Here is a 20,117-nt window from a genome sequence, read left to right as displayed (position 1 = left end):
TTGCGAGCCTACGAATTGAATAATGGCCGTTGCACACCGAGAAAGTGATTTTCGTATTTTTTTTTAGCAAATTATTTCTGCAAAATTATATCATTTCCTAGCTGTTATAAGTATTTCCTGTTGCTTTTTCCACCAGATAAATAAATTACCAATGCAAGTAACAAATCAATCGGTTTGATTTTTTTCTATGTAAAAGCTAATATTCTTGTTTGTTATCTTACGATAAACAATATCATATTAATTAGTTAGCGCAAAATTCACAAGTGTACGTGATATTGTTATATATTATAATTACAAAAATAAATTCTGCACTTTTCTCAAACTTTAACATTAAAAAATGTAGTATATATAATATAACACAATTTCTTTTTATGTTGCTTCAAAAATTCCGTTATACAAGACATCCTTCAATAAAAAATTTTTGACGGAAACTGGCACGACGGGTACGGCAAACATACCTCTGATTAATTATGACAATATACAATATTATGGTAATATCGAAATTGGAACTCCATGCACTAGCTGCAGATGTTTAGAATACTTTTCGACACTGGTTCCTCAGATCTCTAGGTGCCATCAACAAACTGCATCCTGCTTACAATTAGCCAATCTGCTTGCTGTAAGTATATCAAAATAATCGCCATCTCTTCGATATTCTATTATTTATACATGTACATTTGTATTAAAAAATATTATTGTTTCAAGTATTAAAATAATCTTAATTATTTTTTTCTCGTTTAATGATTGTTATCAAATAAAAATATAAGAATAGTGCTGTAGATTTGTGTCTTTTCCATTTACATTTTAAGTAAAGTTATAAAATCTTTAATGCAACTGTTTCAAAAGTGAAACGTGGTAAAGTAAATATTGTGTAGCTAAGGTCCACAATTATATACTCTCTTACTTATATTATTTATCATTTACTTTAAAAATACAAATAATTTTTTATACAAAACAGCTCACGTGCTAAACCAAAAGATATAAACATAAATACATTTGCTAATTTAAACTACTGTTAGTTATATACTTAGATTAATAAAGGGAAATTTTTATATTTCTAAACTTTTCAATATTAACTGATTTAATTATTTTTATTACTTTTTGCAGTGAAACATAATAAGTATGATCATACAAAGTCCACTACATGTATATCACAAAATGATTTATTTGTTCTTAATTACGAAGATGGCTGTGTGTTTGGGTCCTTGTCTACTGATGTCGTATGGTAATCGTAAGTCATCGTCAAGTAAATGGTCCAACTTAATTCTAATTATAGTCATAATCTATAAAAGTTTTCTAAGGAACGCATGTTGCTATTATTCTCCGAAAAAAAACGTACGCGATTATATTTTATTAATATCAACATTTCGTAGAAATTGCTGGCCTTAAGGTTGTATTCCAAACATTCGGAGAAACGACGGACTATTCGGCAAGATCCCTCTCCAATACAAAATTCGACGGTGTCTTAGGGATGGGTTACCCCTCGTTAACTGGCTTTCGAAAGATTTCTGGCTTTAACAACTTACCTGTCTTTAACAACCTACTCGAACAACACAAGGAGTTCCGACACGTTTTTGGTTTCTATCTAAATCGGTATGTATCTCTCCGTATGTCTCACGTGTGTTTAAAACTATTTTTTTAATTATATACTTTGTCTTTCCATGCAATGCAAAATGCAAATGTACAATACAAAATTACACAACCTGTACAGAGATTTTTCGTCCGCGATGGGTGGTGAACTGATACTGGGTGGCTCCAATCCCGTTCATTACGAGGGCGAGTTTACTAATATTTATATACTATCTATTTTTGCAATATTCTTTTTTCTAAAGATTTCATGGCGATTTAATTTATAGAAAAAAAAAATTAATTTATAGATAAATTACTATTTATCAATTACTTGAAATATTAAACTAAACTGAATTATGTTATGTTACATTCTATAAGAAGATCATTATGTTCGTCGCTGTAACCAGCGATCGATTAGTCTTAAGAGGATATATAGCCATGCAACCCTCTCAATTCGTACAGATTCGGCAATGTGTGCATGTACATTTGCATGTGCGAGTGTGTGTATACGTGTGTATACATATATACACGTCGTAAGGGTGAAACAGTCCATCCGGGCATGCGCCAGGCTTCCTCTCCCTTCAGATACTATGAGCGGTGGTGTCTACGGCGGTGGTAAGTACGGGGCCGCGCTCCATAATTATTCCGACTAGAAAAAGGATTGCGTTTACACGCCGCACTAATTCCGCGTGGCTGTCCGTGATTGTTACGCCAGACGAGGTAGGTGCTATCATCTTCGACGTCGGACACCAGAGCCTCCGCGTGGGATATGGCGGCGAGGACACGCCGAAGGCCGAGATCCCGACGACCCTCGGGGTGTGGGAGGAATCCGCCGACCCCGGCGGAATCGACTGTAACAATATCACCAGAAAACACTACAACATCGACGTCACGGCTATCCAAGTGCGAAAGAAGGGTATACGCCATCATATTTTATTTCCATTAGCAGACTTGCGAAAAATCAGATAATTAAATATAATAATATAAAATGTAACTAAATATAATAATACGAGAAACACGTCAAAAGTGTGAAACATATTTTAGATTATCTCAGGTTTATATTTCATGTAATGGTAATTCACGCACGTGATAATAAATATTCTGCCACGACTATCTAATTGTTAGAGAGACCGATATTTCAATCGATATGCCGACACGCATGTTATTTAAATAGCAATTAAATAACATTGCTCGCGGAATATAGAAGCTTTTAACCAGAATGTAAAAATATTACAAAACATACATAATAATCTCAGAAATAAGGATAGAAATAGAATAATAAATAAGAAATATAAATATCTTTTTCCGTGATATTAATAAAAACGTAATCATCAACTGCAGTTCCAGGGTCTCTCAAAATTAACTTATTTAAAAGCAAAGTTTTGTACGAAACAAAAAATTCTAAATTTTTTTCACGTAGAATTACCTTTCGATTACGCGACAAAATGTTTTATATAAAATATTTTTTAACGTAAAACTTTAATCAGCTATAAATATTTCTTATCAAAGTGTATGATTCATTCAGTTTACAGTTAGATTAATCAGTACAATTACAATGTCATTGTCAGCAAGTGTTCAGATGTTCCTACAGCTCCGCAATATTGAAACGTCCGATTTCGATTTAGATATGGAGATAGTGAGCCTGATGAAGGACGGCATGATCGACGACTGGGACATGTTTGAGCGACTGACCGAGTACACGTACAAGCAACGGCTGCACGCCTTAGCTGAGCACCATCCGATCCTGATGACCGAGTGCCCGTGGAACACCAGATTGAAGCGCGAGAAGCTGTTGGAGTTGATGTTCGAGAAATTCAACGTGCCGGCTATGTATATCTGCAAGAACGCCGTGCTGGCCGCATACGCGAACGGCAGGTCCACGGCGATGGTCGTGGACAGCGGTGCCACGCATACCAGCGCGGTGCCAGTCCACGACGGTTACGTCATCACCCAGGGGATCGTCAAGAGTCCCTTAGGCGGTGACTTTATCACCATGCAATGTAGACAGTTCTTCGAGGAGAAGGACATCGAATTGTTGCCGGCTTGTCTTGTCGCCAGCAAAGGTAAACGATAGTCCGTTGATGATGAAGGGATTCAAAGAATGTAGTTAATTCAAATTGAAGAGAAAATGCGTAAAGTTTCCCTAAATATATATAAAAGAAATTTATGTAGAATTATTATGCAGAACAAATTATTATACAGTAGTCTCTTACTTTTAATAGATTTTTTTTAAGTAAAAACTTGAAAAAATGTAAAAAATTGAAGTAAAAGAATTTAAAAGGTATAATTTAGATTCCAATGGACTGCGAGGAATTCTAACATAATTTTGAAGATTTCTGCTCACCAATTCATGTTTCTTTTAGACGTAGTACGAGAGAGAGATCCACCCCGCTGGACGAAACGACCAGGACCGCAACCAACGTCGTCCTGGCTGAGCTACATGGTCCGAGAGCTGCTGCAGGACTTTCAGATGAACTGTCTGCAAGTGTCGGACAGTCCTTACGACGAAGACGTGGCGAACACTCTGCCTATGAAGCATTACGAATTTCCGACCGGCTACAACGATGATTTCGGATCCGTGAGGCTCATGATACCCGAAGCTCTCTTCGATCCCAGCAACGTTAAGGGTGTGGGCGCGAGTATTTTGGGAGTCGGCCCTCTTGTCACCACGAGTGTCGGAATGTGCGACATGGATATCAGACCAGTACGTATTTGCGGAATCAAATTTACATTAAGCTTATGCATAAAGTTGATTTTGACGATTAAATAACCTTCTTGAGGCATTTTGAATCGATTTGACGGAATCTTTGATCATATAGTCGTGCCATAAATTCTGTCTCTAAGAAAAATGGATTTATTTTATAATTAAAATAAAAAGCATATGAAATATAGATATATCTTATTAAATTGAACAATTACAGTACAAAAATAATGATAAATAATAAAATGTCTATCTTTTGCCTTCATAAATTTCTTTAAACTATCGGACTTCAAACTCTGTACATAACTATGGATATGTTATATTAATATTCTATTTATATTATTAATACTATTATATAATTATAATATTTATAAAATAAGGAAATCTCTGTTGCAGAGTCTGTATGGCAGCGTGGTGGTGACTGGCGGCAATTCTTGTCTTCAAGGATTTAGCGAGAGACTGAATCGGGACTTGGGCAGTAAGACCCCTCCGGTAAGCACGTTCTGTACTCACACTAATCTACTTATTACCGAGTTTTGGGCCTCTCGATTTATGACGACGCAATTTTTCTTCGCAGAGCATGAGACTGAAAATAATTAGCGCGAACAGCTCGAGCGAGCGACGTTATGGTGCCTGGATCGGCGGCTCGATCCTCAGCTCCTTGGGCTCGTTCCAACAAATGTGGCTGTCGCGTCAGGAGTACGAGGAATCCGGCAAACTTATTTTGGAAAGATGCGCGTAATTCAGTAATGAAAAAATTTTTTAAATCACGGTACAAAAAACGGACGCTCTCCGTTTTCAGTAGATTGATTACCTTCTTATTTAGGCTTTTGTTAATAATCGCTTCCCAAATAACACAAAAGTCTAAAACTTTTGATTTAAATGAAAATTAGAATATTTTTGCGACATTTTTTGAACATTTCATTTGCCAGAACAATCATTTTATGAATTAGTATGAGAGAAGATGGACTCGTTAATTTAGTCTAAATCGTAAATACTAATCAAACGTCTTACGTAAACGTTACAAGCGATTTACATAAAGATTGACGTAATGGCGACGGTGTAATGTAAGCCGTCCTCGTGAGCAACAACCATCAAACTCGTTTTGAAGCGCCTAAAAATTTAATAAGGATACTGCTAAAGCATTATTAATAAAAAAAAAACCGTAAATAATGTGCTAAGGTTTTTTCGCGATCTGCGAGAAATGACTTTTCACGACAAAGCATCATACACAATGTTTTCTCGCGACCTCGCGCACTTGTAATAAGAAAAAAGTGCGATTAATCAAAAGCATCCTGTATAACACGTAAATCGCGAGTATAAGCAATGTTTAATCGACAACTCGCTTAGACGCCTAATTAGATAGACGTATATAAATATAACACGCGCGGCTTATAAGAATACAGTTCCTAATTGCTCCGTGAATCTTCTACACATGGTATCTTACAATTAGAAGAGAAGAATCACCTTTCCCGTTAAAGCCATTCTAAAACAAATATAAATTGATACAATTTATCGCGTAGTAGACTTTCATTATATTTTATCAGATATTTATTTTTATTAGATATTTATTTGCTGTAAGCACAAAATACTTGTTTTATACATCGAGACAATAGAGACATATCGCAATTGTTCTCGTTTATAAGTTATCTTGAAGAAAAATAACATTATCGTATATAACGTAGTAAAAGTAATATTTCTAGCATATACTATACTCACTATTTACGTCCTGCTAAATATAAAAAATATCATCACATGTGAGTCATGCATTATTAATCTTAGAACTACATGCATATTTTTTTATACGCGCGGACTACATACCGGATCTCGCAAACCCAGTTGGATATTTTTATATGTAACTCCGGTAAAAGAACATATTTTTCGACAAATCTTTTTCCAGGAAAATGTCAAACATTGTAGAATTAAAAAATACGATTGTAAAGTCAAAATTTAATCGACTTACTAAATTAAAATAAAAAATAGATGTTTGAACAAGGAGAAATTTTCAAGAATGTTAATGACTTGAAATTCTTGTCGGGTCTTGCAGATTTGTATGTGTGTAGTTCTATGTTTAAGAGGCTGGCGCAAGTATTTTCATAAAGAAGAAATATTGCTCGAACTAAAAAGCAACCGGCGGACTGTAAACACGACAATAGCACAGTTCAAAAAGGCAGCAACTTAAAATTCCGCAGTAAAGATTCTTATTTTTCCAATTGTTCAAAATCTTTTAATTATTACTTTATATATAATTTAATTATTACTTTTAATTATTACTTTATATGCTTGCAACACACACATAATTAATTTCATTTGTATATATAATTGAAAAAGTTATAATATTTGTCGCTATTAAATATTGTACAAAGATTGGATCTTTGTAAAAAACTTGTTGAGTTGCTGCTTTCTCGAATTGTATCGTTGAAACAATCACACACTTCGGCAAGACAAAAAATGTTTATCATCTCGATGGTTTCGATGATCATTTTATTAAAATTGACGTAAATGTCTATAATACTTACAATCACAATTTCTCAATCAAAAGACTTAAGAATAATATCGATATATCAAAGTAGAAACGTGGTAGTTCGAACTAGTAATTTTTATATCTAATCGCAAGTGAGTAGGTAAGGAGACGGCGTAATCCAAGTGCGTTATTACGATTTCTAATTCTCATCGGTGAGGTCAATTCGTTACTGTACTACTAATACTGAGATAATCCTCGAATCTTCGTGCGATCACCCTAGTGGAAAAATGTCTCAGAATTTTTCAGAATTTTTATATAAATTGGAACATTTTTTAGAAAAAATAATAATTAAATATTTCAGATTTTTCCCGCTAACATATTTTTACAGAAATTTGAATAAATAAAAGAAAATCTGCGCAATTTTTCAGAAATTTTCATACATAATACATACGGATACTGAAATATTTCGAAAATTCTCATCCAATTATTCTTGAAGTATATCTGAGAAATTATATATATATATTTTTTTTTCTAAATTTTTTACAAGTCTAAATTCTTAGAAAAAAATCTGAGAAAATATGAGACATTTTTTCACTAGGGCAATATTCTCGATGGTGCGAATTCTTGCGGACCCACGAGAATACTTGCGCATCCCGTTTGGTCGTAGCAAGTCGAAAATAACGATGTGAAGATTGAAAACTAATAGCAACCTCAGAGTACATATATCTACGGTATCGGAAAGAGTTAAACAAGACTACAGTACAAGTCAAAATTTAGATGCGCTATAGAAGAAATAGTACAATTCGCAAAATTTAGGCACTGCACCGTAAAATAAATAGGCTTACAGTACAACGCAGAATCTAGATACAGTACTTCGAGAAAGATTTCTTTCATTCCGCAGCGAAAACGCAGATGATATTCGATATTCGTATGTCACGTGCTACGTCGCCGTATAATGTATCATGTAAACTCAATATGCGACATGTACTGCAATATGCCCTGTTCCTAATATATCTTTTAAACGTTTGTACCGAATAAAGCTCGGACATTTGTAATACATTGCAATCAAAACTACTTATTGTTAGAAGACACTTAAAATGAGTCTAGAAAGTTTCCGCGAGCGACACGGTCGTGGCTTTAAAAAATGTTTTAAAAAATCCAATAAATATCAGTGATTATAAAATAGAGTTAAAAGTAGTAGTTAATAAAACAATAAAAGTTCACCACCGTGTCGCCTGCATCCTAAACCGTTTGCTATACTTTTTCCCTCGAAATTTCGTAGACTCAAATGCTTCTAGTAAAGCTAGAAGATTATAGCTGGAACATTAATCGCTTCACAATCCCGCAAACGCGCTAAGAGCAGTTACGTTTGATCTACCTACGATCGTTAAATTAATAAAAGAAACAGCCGCGTTATCTTCGATTCTAATCGCCGGCGTGTTACGTCGAGGAACTTTCGGAAGCGAAAGTCTTCGCTTGCGGAAACTTTGTTATCACTCGCGGCAGCAGGTGTACCACCGCTATATCTCTAGCTGCCCAGTCGCGTCGGCTGTGGCATCTTGCAAATGGCATTGTGAACAGGCATGGACAGCCATCCGGCCAACGCGATTCCGATCGAGTCCGCCATCGTCGCGATTCCCAGAGAAGCTTCGCGATCCTCCCTCGGAATCTATAAGAGATTTCACACCGAATGAATTTTAAGCCGCGAAAAATATCGTTACATGCGTAGCAAAATATTCTTCATCGCATTAAATTGCAAAAAGATTTAATTTTTGACGCATTCCTTCGTGTCTGCATCGTTTTAGCATATTTCTTAAATGGAGAAGTAGCATCGTTACCTCGGTGGACATCCGATAGAACGTGTTCACGTACGCCCCGCCGCCAAGCAGACCCTCCCACAGTACAAGAGCAAAAACGATCCATATGTTCGGTATGTAATAGTAAATGGCCTCGAAGAGAAGGATTATGACGTTGACGAACTGAAAGAAACAATCAATTTGGAATAATGAGTTTTCCGATCAATACAATCCGTATTCTTCGACTTCCCGATTCCAGAAGTTTCATTTTTGTTACCTGCAACACGGACATGATCCAAATCTTGTTAATGGAAATTATGTTCACCGACGACCTCGAGATAAATACACCTATCTGGTAATCCACTTGAAGCCATCTGTACTGCTCGGAGTGCGTCAACCAAATGTCTTTGAATTCGATAAGCTCGTACTACAAACAAAATTTCGCTTGCTCAGTTAACGGCTTGTAAAATTAACAAGTCAGATAATGATTCGCAATAATGAGACTAAGGGCCGTAGCACATAGAGAAACTTAAGCAGTAAAACTTAAGCAGTAATCAAATCAGCCAATCACAGTCAAGAACTTAAGGCACGGTCCTAAGCGGTAGCGAATCCATACCGTTGATTTCCTTACTACTTAAATTTTACTGCTTAAGTTTTTCTATGTGCCACGGTCTTGATACGTCACAGACGACGATGCCTGACGCTGTAACTCCTGCATATATTTCCCTCTTAAAAAATCAAAACAGGAATATATCGAGCTGATTTAACAAGAGCACAAACGTGGGCAAAATTATATAACGTTAACAGAAAGAGATGGACGATTGTAATAAATATATAAGCAGATTAGAGATACATGTGTAATGAAGAGATATGAAGATTATAGCGGAATATCGTTACCAAGCCCTGATTGATGAAGTATTCGAACAGGTAAACCAGCCCGAGTGGTATCATGTACTTCAGCAGGCCAGGCACTAAATTGATCTTGTCTCTGAAGCTCTTCTTGGGGTTCTTGATGATCTGCTCTTGGCTGTCGATGCCGTTCTTGGTGATCGGGATTTTGGTGTGCGCCGGGTGTTTGAGGATACACCAAAACGTGATTGCTTGCAGGATCGGCACGATTAACATAACTAACAACGTGTGCTCGGTGGATAGTATCATGGTGAGCCCGGCGTAAGACACGGCGCCGATCACCCCGGCGCCGCCCGTGCCCGACGACCATGTCGAGATCACGTTCCTGCGAGAGAATTAATGACAATTAACTGTCAATACTTAATAATACTTGATAGAAAACAAGAAAATCATCAAGTAGCTAAGAAGCCGAGAAAATAAACACTAGCTGAATACAAAGAAATAAAAGTTAAAATTAATGCAAGCTTGTCCTACAATTTTCGCGCTTCAAATCATCTGACGTTAGAGTCTAATAAGCAGGTTGTTGTATCTAACAAGTTTGTTTGTATTACGCGACTCTTCCGCTTCATCTAGAGTGACAATATAACTCTAGACTCGCATAACGGACGTAATAGTTTACACCGAGTCCTCTTACGTTTTACGAGAGAGTGATTAGCGGTTAGCCGTCGTAATTGTTACTCTGCAGTTATCCATGGCGTGATTATAAACGTACCTATATATACGTATACTGGCGAGCTCCACGCGCGCAGCTTTTATCTTTATTTTTCCGCATGTAATCGCGCGCACGTGCACATATTATAGTTCATTACGTTTTCACATATACACACTTCCAGATCTGAAAGACCGAATCGCCAGCGTTGCATTATCTTATCGCTACTTCACTGTCACAACTGTCTAAATGTTAATACTACAATTCAGTGTACTCTGGAAATATACCCGCCGCCGTAGCAACAAACGACGAATCTGCTGCCTCGTAAAACGTTGAGCCGACAGCTTTAAATTCGACTATCTGACATTTTATTATACGTTCAAAGTTTAAATTTTACGCTCCTTCCGTCTACTTTCGATCCTCCCGCTGTTCCCAAAGAATCACTGAAGCATAGAAAATTATACATAACGTCCAATAAAAAGAGATACTGCTTAATTTTATACGCGCATCTGTATAAATATAAATTACGTCTACAATACAATTAAATTAATATAAAAATGCTGTGTAACGAGAAGCTATATTGAATCAATGATCTATATATTCGTGTCGGAAGCTACAAGAAGTTTCAGTTTCCGGTGTGTGTATAAACAAACGAGAACAAGTATAACACACTGTAATATGACAGTAACAAACGGGGTGTACACTTACTTGGAGAACTGGTTACTGTAACTAAGAAGGGTAACTTCACCCAAGCCGGAGGAGAGCGACGTAACGATGACGCCCAGAATGGCGAGCCATTCGGTAGTGCTCAACGACACCATGAGGAATCCTGCAGCGGAAAAGAACACACAGGTAGCCAGTCGAGCACTGTAATTAATGAGTCGATTGCTCGATTAGCGTTTGGACTGACGGTTCGGGTCGGCCGTTTGCACAACCGCGAAAGGACTTACACGATATCCGAGGCTCCGCCGTGCGCCGGATGAGGTTTAAAAAAAAAAAAGAGGAAATGTATCGAGAAAGATAGTAGATAAGTAGGAAGGAGCAGAAACACTCGAATTGCACGCTGGATCTCATACTCGATTAATTTCCCACATGCGATTTGTACACTTGGAACAAATTTTAAATTTTTCTGTTCTAAAGTAAAAAATATATGTGCGTCTCATAAAAAATGTATTATTAGTCTAATTAACTAAACAGTAGCTTAAAAAATTATTTTACATAATAAAAACTTATTAGATACAATTATATTGATAAATTTCTTTTTATATTACATAATATGCGGAAAGTGAAAACTCTTGGATTAATTAAACACTGCCAGTTAGGTTAAATCTAGTGCGTCTCATAAAAAAAATGTATTATTAGTCTAACGTCTAACTAGCTAAATAATATCTAAAAAAAATTGTTTTACGTGATAAAAACTTATTAGATATATTAAAACATTTGATATATTACATGTACAAAATGTGGAGAATGAAAACGCTTAGATTAATTAAATACCTCCAGTTAAGTTAAATCTAATTATTGCAGTTTTGTTTGCATATTGTTTTGTTTGCACTTTATTTTAGAACAAACTAACATAATTAAAAGTGTACGTCATTATGAGCATCATCTAATCGTCGCAATGTAAATTAATCTTGGTATGTTACGTTTAATATGCTATCATTTTACTAATTATGATATTATCGTGGAGCATCCAAGCGTGAAATCTGCAGGTGTTCAGACAAGAGTTTTAATATCAAAGGAAATATGTGCTCGTGTATCCAATGCAATCAATTGCGCAACGCGAGAAAAATCACATAGAATCTGGAAGACAATACAAACGTTTCACGGAAAAAAAAGAGTCACACATCGCGTTTAGTTCTGTCGTCATTCCAATTAATTAATGGGAGTGAAACGCGGAGGTATTCGTTTTGCATTCGTGCTCACTGGGCATTCGTGCTCATTCGGACAAGTAATCGGACAAGGATAACGCGAAGATGCACGAGAATGCATCGTAGGCGTTACACGCGGTTGAAAGAAATAAAAACAAGGATAAATAAAGATAGATACTCACTGCACTAGAAATGGTAGGAATGGCGCCGTGATCTTAATCGCCAGTGCTGGCAGAATGTCTGCCAAAAGTATAGCACCGGTCGAAACGTTGTTGCACGTGCGACCATCCGTCGTGTTCGTGACGTTTGTGATTGGTGTGGTATCCTATAGAAAGATCGGAAAAGCAATTGCAATTCAATTATAGCACTCCGTTCGAGATAAAAATTAAAGAAAACATTCCAAGCGTTTTTTGAGAAAGGGAGAGATTTTCCGAGAAATTTAATTTGAGTATTTTCTTCGTGAAAATTTAATAGTAACACAATAAAAATATCGTTTCGCAATTTTTATTTTTTTTGTAGTAAACTCGCTCTGAAGTATAAAAATAATTTTTATTTTATGTAATAGACAAAGTGTACTCTGTCAAAAAAATAATTTTGACATTATGCGAGTGTATCGTTTCGCACGTGATATACTAATTGCTCCTTTCTTACGTAATTTATCGACCATAAATACGACGCATTGAAAGGATAATGGTTGCACAATAAGGCAGTCTCATGCTGCTTTATTAATGACACTCGTTTTTCTCACTCAGGAATCCGACCGGAGGACATGAATTATTAAAGCACGACGATTTTCCTCGTTCAAGACAAAATCGAATCATTACGCTATTAAAATGGGTCATTAAGTGTTATCATTATCGCGGATCACGTTTATCAATTTATTGCTAAATTGCGGCATGATTCGACTGATTACTTCAATATATGTATATTAAAATTGCATTTGCACATATGTTAGAATTGCATGCATTTTGTATCTCAGTGGTCTGTTAATATCGTTGGAAAATTTTCCATGGAACTTCCACGAGTATTTAATTACTTTTCAGATTGGTATCGTATATCGGCGCAAGAATTTAATCGATGTTAAATATTACCAATTGACATTTTGATCTATGCAAAATGTCAATCGCAAAAGATTGATTTAAAAGGAAGAAGGAAAAGATATATCAATCATCTATTACTTGTGCCAATTCAGTTGCGGTTTGCGGTTATTTAATACAAATGCTCGGAATTTATTTCTGCATTAAAAATAACGAATGTGTATATAAATTATAAAGTGACTTTTTACTTTCTTAATGTTAATTAATTTAGTCTTCTAAAGCAGATTAAGTGTTCTTCTAAATTGTTTAAATTAAAATAGATTAAAATAGATACGCTAGCTGTTTCAGCAAATAATGTTTGCATTTGACTTCCCACGCACTTTACACATTCTTTGCTTGCATCGTTGCACTTTCAAATCTATATTAATATAAGTCTTATGTGTGTACTTATCGATAAAATGTCTCATGCGAGCGTTATTGAGAGGCATTATCGCGGATACTGTTTCATGTGTTGTTGGACTCATTTCTGAACTGACGGATAACAGATAATTTTTAAGAAAATGTAAAGATATTGCTACATTCGATAAAAAAAATATCAATCGGATATAAAAGGTTAATTTAATTGTACACAACACAATTATCGTAAAGATATTTAGCCCGTGATTTAGGCTGTATGGAAATTTTTTCCAGAAAATAAAAACACGAGAATATTTCCAAAATATAGAAAGAAAAGATGCGTGAAGTTGAAAGATCTCTGAGAATTCACGTCACAAATGATTATTATGCCGGTCTTTTGTGAATAATGCAAAGTGGTTCACGCTATCTCATGCGGAGATGAATCTGATACTCATTGTCAGTCACAGTATTGTTATCTGGAGCAGGCAACAACGCGGTGAGTTCATCCAGAGATAACTACGTCTCCGTTTCGCTCGAATTTCACAGATAAATCTCAAATATTCCACTGTTAAAGGGTTATCGGAGTAAATTTCTAAAATTAAATAACTTCTGTCACGATAATCTCAATCTAATTATTTCGTTTAAAATACTTTTGCACATACTTTTAAATATTATTAGATTCTTAAATCGAAAGATAATTATGATTATAAATTAAGACAATTATTTTCTTGTTTTACAAATAATGCGCGAAAAACTGCATTACAAAAGATATTTAAATTTTATTTTAATATTAATATTGTATTTCGCAAAAATTATTAAAAGAATTAAAATAATTATATATTTTTCATATTTTACAAACAATGCTCTAAAAACTACATTACGAAAGATGTTTAAATTGAATTTTAATATTAAAATTATTATTTTCTAATTTGGTCAAAATATAATTCGTCGTAATATAATTTTTCGATTTCTCCGCAAACTCTGCCAAATTAAAAATTCCAGTTTTCTTCGCAGACAATCAAGAATCACGTGAATCACTCACCTTCTCACCGAATTTGCTCTGAAGGATGTCGTGGGCCGCGCTGAGCATCACGACGTAGCCGTAATTGTTGCACAGACCCAGGATCCAGAAGGCCAGGAGATTGCGCCATCGCGCCTTCTTCAAGATAGCTTCCTCATCAAAAACATTCCCGGCCGCGTGCGAGCTCCTCAGATTCTTCTTACACATCCCAAAGAACAGTTTCGAAAAGGATCACGTTCCTTCTTGCTTCTATGGACTTAACTTTTAGACTTTCCGTCTCCTTCTTTTATCTTCGTCTCTCTCTCTCTCTCGTCTTCTCTATCTATCAGTTCGTTTCTTTCCTCTGACTGTCTTCAAACTCTTTCCTCGTTTCAGTGCTTTCCTCGCAGCACGTGCGCGTCTAAATCGGCGTCTGAACCCGTAGGTTCGCTTTTCTTTCTCTCTTTTCGTCTATCGGTTTGTCTCTTCTTCACTGACTTTCCCTTTTCCTCTTCGTCGCTTAGCTTACTCTATCGCTGTCGTAAATACCGCCTCGTCTTCGGCTTTTCCCGGCCGAGCGGCGGCGAGGTGCTTCTTCTTTTAGAACGGATTCAGCAGCGTTCGGGCTTCGAGAAACTTCTTCAAATGCTGTTGAAAGCCGAAGGATACTCGCATATAACACGAGGATAATTCGTGCAATAACAACGTCGTTTGGCACTCACGTGCCTCAAGTGTACATTTAGTTGAAGAGTGATTGGCACCGAATTGTTTTGCGACGACTATATCGTTTCTATTAATCCTGCAAATCCTGTACCGGCCTTTTACCAGTTTAAATCACAGTAGTGTTGATTGTACTGATGAGAAAATCACATAAAATGGAGCGCGAAGGTCGCACAGCCTCGTTTTCTTCGTAAACAAGTGCGTACCTTCTCGCAATGGAGTAAAAGCACGTATTGTCTCGGTCGATCCCGCAACAACGAGCTCTCCGATGGCCTTCTACAGTCACCAGTTATTAATGGAAATACCTCGGCTACTAATGAATCGCAGAACACGTGACACCAAGTTCAACGTTCTTCCTCCTTCGTAAACAGAGGAAATATTCTATTCGAAAGTAAATACTTGATTAATATTTCGCAAATATTTCGATTTTTTTTAAATATAGGCATTTAATCAATAACGTGCGAAATGCTGCTTTCTCACGAGTTATCGCTCTCCTTCGGCGAACGATACCGCGCGGCTTTACCATTTAAATTCGCGACCTACGATGCACTGGATATACTTTTTCCTCAGGATAACACCAGCCGGCGAGTTCGGTTCCCTTCTCCTCCTTCCACGGTACGTGCACACACCAGCTTCGAGAAACTTCCCCAATTTTTCTTTCAACCGAGCTTCCTCGAACGCACACGCGTTAAAGTACTGCAGTTTGCAAATGCGCTTCTTTCAAGATGCACCAACAGGTCACCATCTGTTAACGCCGACGAATTTCAAATCGTGCTTTTCGCAACTCTTCCGTATATATCGTGGATATATATATGGCGTTTTAGTATTTATCCGTGATTTTGGATTGAAGATCTGGATCGTTTTGTCGGCTAATCTGGATGTTTCTCCTCTAAAATCGAGCGAATCCGTCGAAAAGTCCAGCAGTCAAGCTGTTAATAAGAAAGACAGTAATAGCAGGAGAATTACAATTGCAGATTGGTGAATGAATTGCTGATGTGTTGGCGAGCATAAAAAAAACGTGCTTTTAGATTGTCTGAGAGATTCAGCTCGCGCTTCGCGTTTGACGTGTTATTTGAAAACAGCGTGTGCAGTTTGAGATAAATATAGAACGCATTAATATTTATGCCCGTTTTACATAATTGTAAAAAGTATGTGGCAAATGCATTACGTCGTATAAATATACCGTTATTATTAACGTTTTATATTAAATTTTTATGTTTAGCTTTCCTACTCGAATTCCTGTGTAAATTCTCAGCGTGATCGCATTCAGCGATCACCTCTGCGTTTTAATATTGTTAACTGCCTCCAGTTAGGTGACACTAAACTACATTTTCTACGCGTCTATTCAAGGATGGCGTTATCGCGCTACTTTGCACGGACAAACATAAGGAGACCCTGTGCACAAGACGTGTTTTCACTCGCGGAATTTACGCTTCGCGCTATTTAATTTCCCCCACATTCGAACAAGCACGAATAATTTAACGTACAAATCGCGAAACGCATCATGCATTTTACGAAGATAAATCTTGGGGAATTTCAAAATATCGTATAATTTTTTTTAAGTTTTGAAATTTGTTTGTGTGAAATGTATTTTTTTTTTAGAAAAGACGCTTTTATCGTACAAAGCGGCCTGCGTACTTGCATTGCAAAACGCGAACGTGAATTGAGGATGTTAATTCGCGTATTGTGATGGAAATATGTATATATGCATGCGAGATATGTAGATAACATTTTGAACGTTGGAATCTAAAAAAATTTCCGAAACCTCGTTATTTGAAAATATTTTTGTGATAATCTTGCAGTTATATTATATTAAAAGAAATCTCACGTTCGATTTCTTCCTCTTTTTTATTTATCAATACTTCTGAGTTGTAAATTTTTCCACTATCTTTTACGTTCATTGCCACGCAATTCTACCGTGTAGCAGATATAGAAGCGGATTACGAAACGCGTTATCTAAACAGAGAAGAAAAACAAAAGTAAGCAAAATAGTTATTTCCCAATATGAATTTTATTACCAAAACAATATGAATTTTGTTATCAAAATAGTATCTTTTGCTGAAAATAGGATGACAGCCATATGCATATAGGATAAAATAAAACGGCATAAAAAGTGCATGGTAAGACACGTCTTGACATCAATCGCTCTCGTTTTCTTCGTTTAAATTATTTAAATTTCTTATTTAAATCTTTTCTTCGCGTCAAGAAATAAAATTCAAGTAACACAGTTCATGTACTCGTTTTGTTATCTCACGACTCTCGAGAGGTTATTGCAATTGTATTATAATTTCTTTTATCTCTATCTGTCAGTGATACTGTCACCGTCAGTCAAAGTAATCCACGTCCAGTGACGACTCCGTGTGTATTCCTGATGTCGGTTCATGCGTTTTATCGCGACTCATGTCGGCTGCGGATAACGACTCGCTGCACAGTTTGCAGCGACGGACTTTTTGACACGCGACTGGCGTGTATGTTACATACGAGCCGATTACACTTGACCCATCTTCAACGATATTCAGCCGGTGCAGTATAATGACAGCCGTATATTACCATACTGAGAAAGGAAGCCCGTGGTTGAATCGAATAAAACTCGGTCAAACGGAATCTCCAAACCCCAAATGAATCGCTTGAATAAGCAAGTTTAATGCTAAAACTTCGAATGGTTTTACATATTATGATCGTAATTAACAACATTTTATATTACGCTACATTATTTGATCAAGGGCCGTGACGATTGTTTAAACAGTTTTATTTGCATAAGCAAATTCTTTTCTCAGTATATATATCGACTGCACAATTATTTAAAAACATCACTGGCGATAAGACAAGTGCGGGTACCACTTAATTTTGCAGCTTCTTCTAATCAAAATTAATGTAAAATAAAATAATAATACAATAATTGTCATTTCCTTCATCGCTCAATAAGTTACATATTACGACTGAGATAAAATTTTGAGACTACGTTTTGCTAATTAAATTGCTCTTAAACGATTTGCTTGCCTCGTAATAGCCAGCATCTAGTGTTACAGATCTCGTCTAGCGTTACAAATCTAATATTACTGGTCCTTGTGAAACAAAGGCTTATTAGTCGACCAGAAACGATTACCGAGCCCGCAGTGACGATTTAAATAGATTTGACTGACCGGAATGCCGTTTGTTTACGGCTGCGCTTTTATCGTTTTGCTCCCAAACCGTCATATTAAATTTAATAATAGCGCGTGAAGATATTCGTTCATTTGAGTGACTCACATTCGTGCTCTATATTTAAGTGCAGCCGCTATTTAATTGCCACAAGAAACGTTACTACAAAATAAAAGTACAGCTGTATTTTGCACGGAATGTGGGTTTTCGTAGGTATTCGGATGAACATCTGGACTAAACAATTCTAATGTGTGAAAGAATACTTTGCAAAAGAAGCGTGACGTGTACGCTAACTCTTTAGCAAAATTAAACGACACTTAAATTGTATTATCTTTGCGATATAGAAAAAGTTTTTTATATTAAATAATTTTATTTTAAAAATATTTATTTTACATCAAATTTTATATGTGCGATGAAAGAGCTATGGTCAGGACAAAAAATTATCTTGAGCTTTAAGGTGCATCGGTATAAAGAGTTGAATAATACAGTAAATTCTTTTGTTAGTACATATATATATATAGTTGCGAAGTAATCGCGTTACTCACTCGAAATTCGTCTCCGAAGAGTTCAGCGAGAGACAGATCGAAGAGTCTCTTATATAATAACGTTTTCGGGATATCACAAACACAATCACAGTATGTGATATCACCAAAACCAGCAGGTGATATCACAAAGACGGTGCAGCGTGCAGCTCCGAATCGGCGATTGCCGAAATCGTTTTAGAGTAGCTCGAAGACCGATATGATTTATTAACGTTCAAGAATAATTTAATCGCTATCACAGCTTGATAGCGCAATCGATAGATAGATAAGAGCCGCGCTCGGGAGTGCCGTAGTTGTCGCGACGAGTTCCAGCTCCAGAATAAATAAATTCCTGGCGAAATCGGCACATATATCATCGACATAAGCGCGACCACTCGGTAGGATCGACAATGGCATTTCGTTCTTGAACGATTCCGAGGCTTCCGAGCGTTCGTGACACGAACGGCTGTTTAGTCGGCTTCCGACCGTCGATCTGGTCGGAGCTGATCGGTTAATGACGATAACGCAAGCCGAAGAAAGAAAAAAAGGAAAAAAGAGAAATAAATGTATTCTATTCAATAAAAAATGTTTTTAAATTATAATAATGCGTAACAAAGACATGCATTAAAATTTAATTGGTTAAAAATAATGAAAAAGTTAGGTAGTAATGGAAAAAGAAAAGACGGAAAGAATTTTATTGATTCTTGAAATAATTCTTTTTAACACAAATAAAGAAATATAACGTTAATTAAATCGAGATAATTAAAGATATTATTGATACATCTCTCTTTCTCTCTCTCTCGCTCGACAAACGAGAGAGATAAAAATTGATGTCGGTCACACACCGCTTCAAAGAATCGTGATAACGTGATAAAATAATGAGTTTTGATAAAAATCTGAATGACGTTCGACCACTAGTAAATAACACATTAATATAAGATAAGGAATGAAGCCGTATCTTCCTGCCTTCGTTACAAAATTCGAAAGTTGCACTTGAAAATTGAAAAACATCGCGGATCTACTTGTGCAGCGAAGTAAACGCCTCGAATAATGGCTAGATTTACAACAATTCGCGGAACAATGTGTTTTTATATCACTATATATTAGTATGATCGAGGAGTATCAACGTGACATTGCGATATTGCCGATTCAATGACACTTCCTATAGAAAAAAGAGGGCCATGGTTCGCTGAGAACCTTCACGCGTGACATTGCGTGCATAATGCTGGGATAAACTCAATTATTTAAATTCTATAAGCATAGTGCAATATCCCTTATTCATTCCTTTGCGTGGCACGATTACTATAAACAAATTACCGTTATCCGCTGGTCGAAAGAATAAT

At 36.2% G+C, this 20,117-nt stretch overlaps 2 protein-coding genes across 2 annotated transcripts; one reads left to right on the top strand and one right to left on the bottom strand.

Moving 5' to 3' along the window:
* Nucleotides 1-2,159: 2,159 nt before the first annotated feature.
* On the top strand, nucleotides 2,160-5,522 carry LOC112465478 (actin-like protein 6B). Its single transcript, XM_025033041.1, has 6 exons — nucleotides 2,160-2,184; nucleotides 2,285-2,485; nucleotides 3,195-3,632; nucleotides 3,933-4,273; nucleotides 4,667-4,762; nucleotides 4,848-5,522. Exons 1-6 carry the CDS (start codon nucleotides 2,160-2,162, stop codon nucleotides 5,010-5,012), a joined length of 1,266 nt encoding a protein of 421 aa, XP_024888809.1. The 3' UTR covers nucleotides 5,013-5,522.
* Nucleotides 5,523-7,139: 1,617 nt separating this feature from the next.
* On the bottom strand, nucleotides 7,140-18,998 carry LOC112465474 (battenin). Its single transcript, XM_025033037.1, has 9 exons — nucleotides 18,799-18,998; nucleotides 15,319-16,041; nucleotides 14,435-15,246; nucleotides 12,142-12,284; nucleotides 10,797-10,955; nucleotides 9,428-9,764; nucleotides 8,808-8,957; nucleotides 8,573-8,713; nucleotides 7,140-8,403 (listed from the first exon to the last, which is right to left on the bottom strand). Exons 3-9 carry the CDS (start codon nucleotides 14,618-14,620, stop codon nucleotides 8,263-8,265), a joined length of 1,257 nt encoding a protein of 418 aa, XP_024888805.1. The 5' UTR covers nucleotides 14,621-15,246; nucleotides 15,319-16,041; nucleotides 18,799-18,998; the 3' UTR covers nucleotides 7,140-8,262.
* Nucleotides 18,999-20,117: the final 1,119 nt, after the last annotated feature.

Source organism: Temnothorax curvispinosus, unplaced genomic scaffold, assembly GCF_003070985.1.
Source record: "Temnothorax curvispinosus isolate PA1 unplaced genomic scaffold, ASM307098v1 QBEX01015223.1, whole genome shotgun sequence".
Taxonomy (NCBI): domain Eukaryota; kingdom Metazoa; phylum Arthropoda; class Insecta; order Hymenoptera; family Formicidae; genus Temnothorax; species Temnothorax curvispinosus.
The sequence above is the reverse complement of the archived record's forward strand: the minus strand, read 5'-3'. Positions and strand labels throughout refer to the sequence as shown.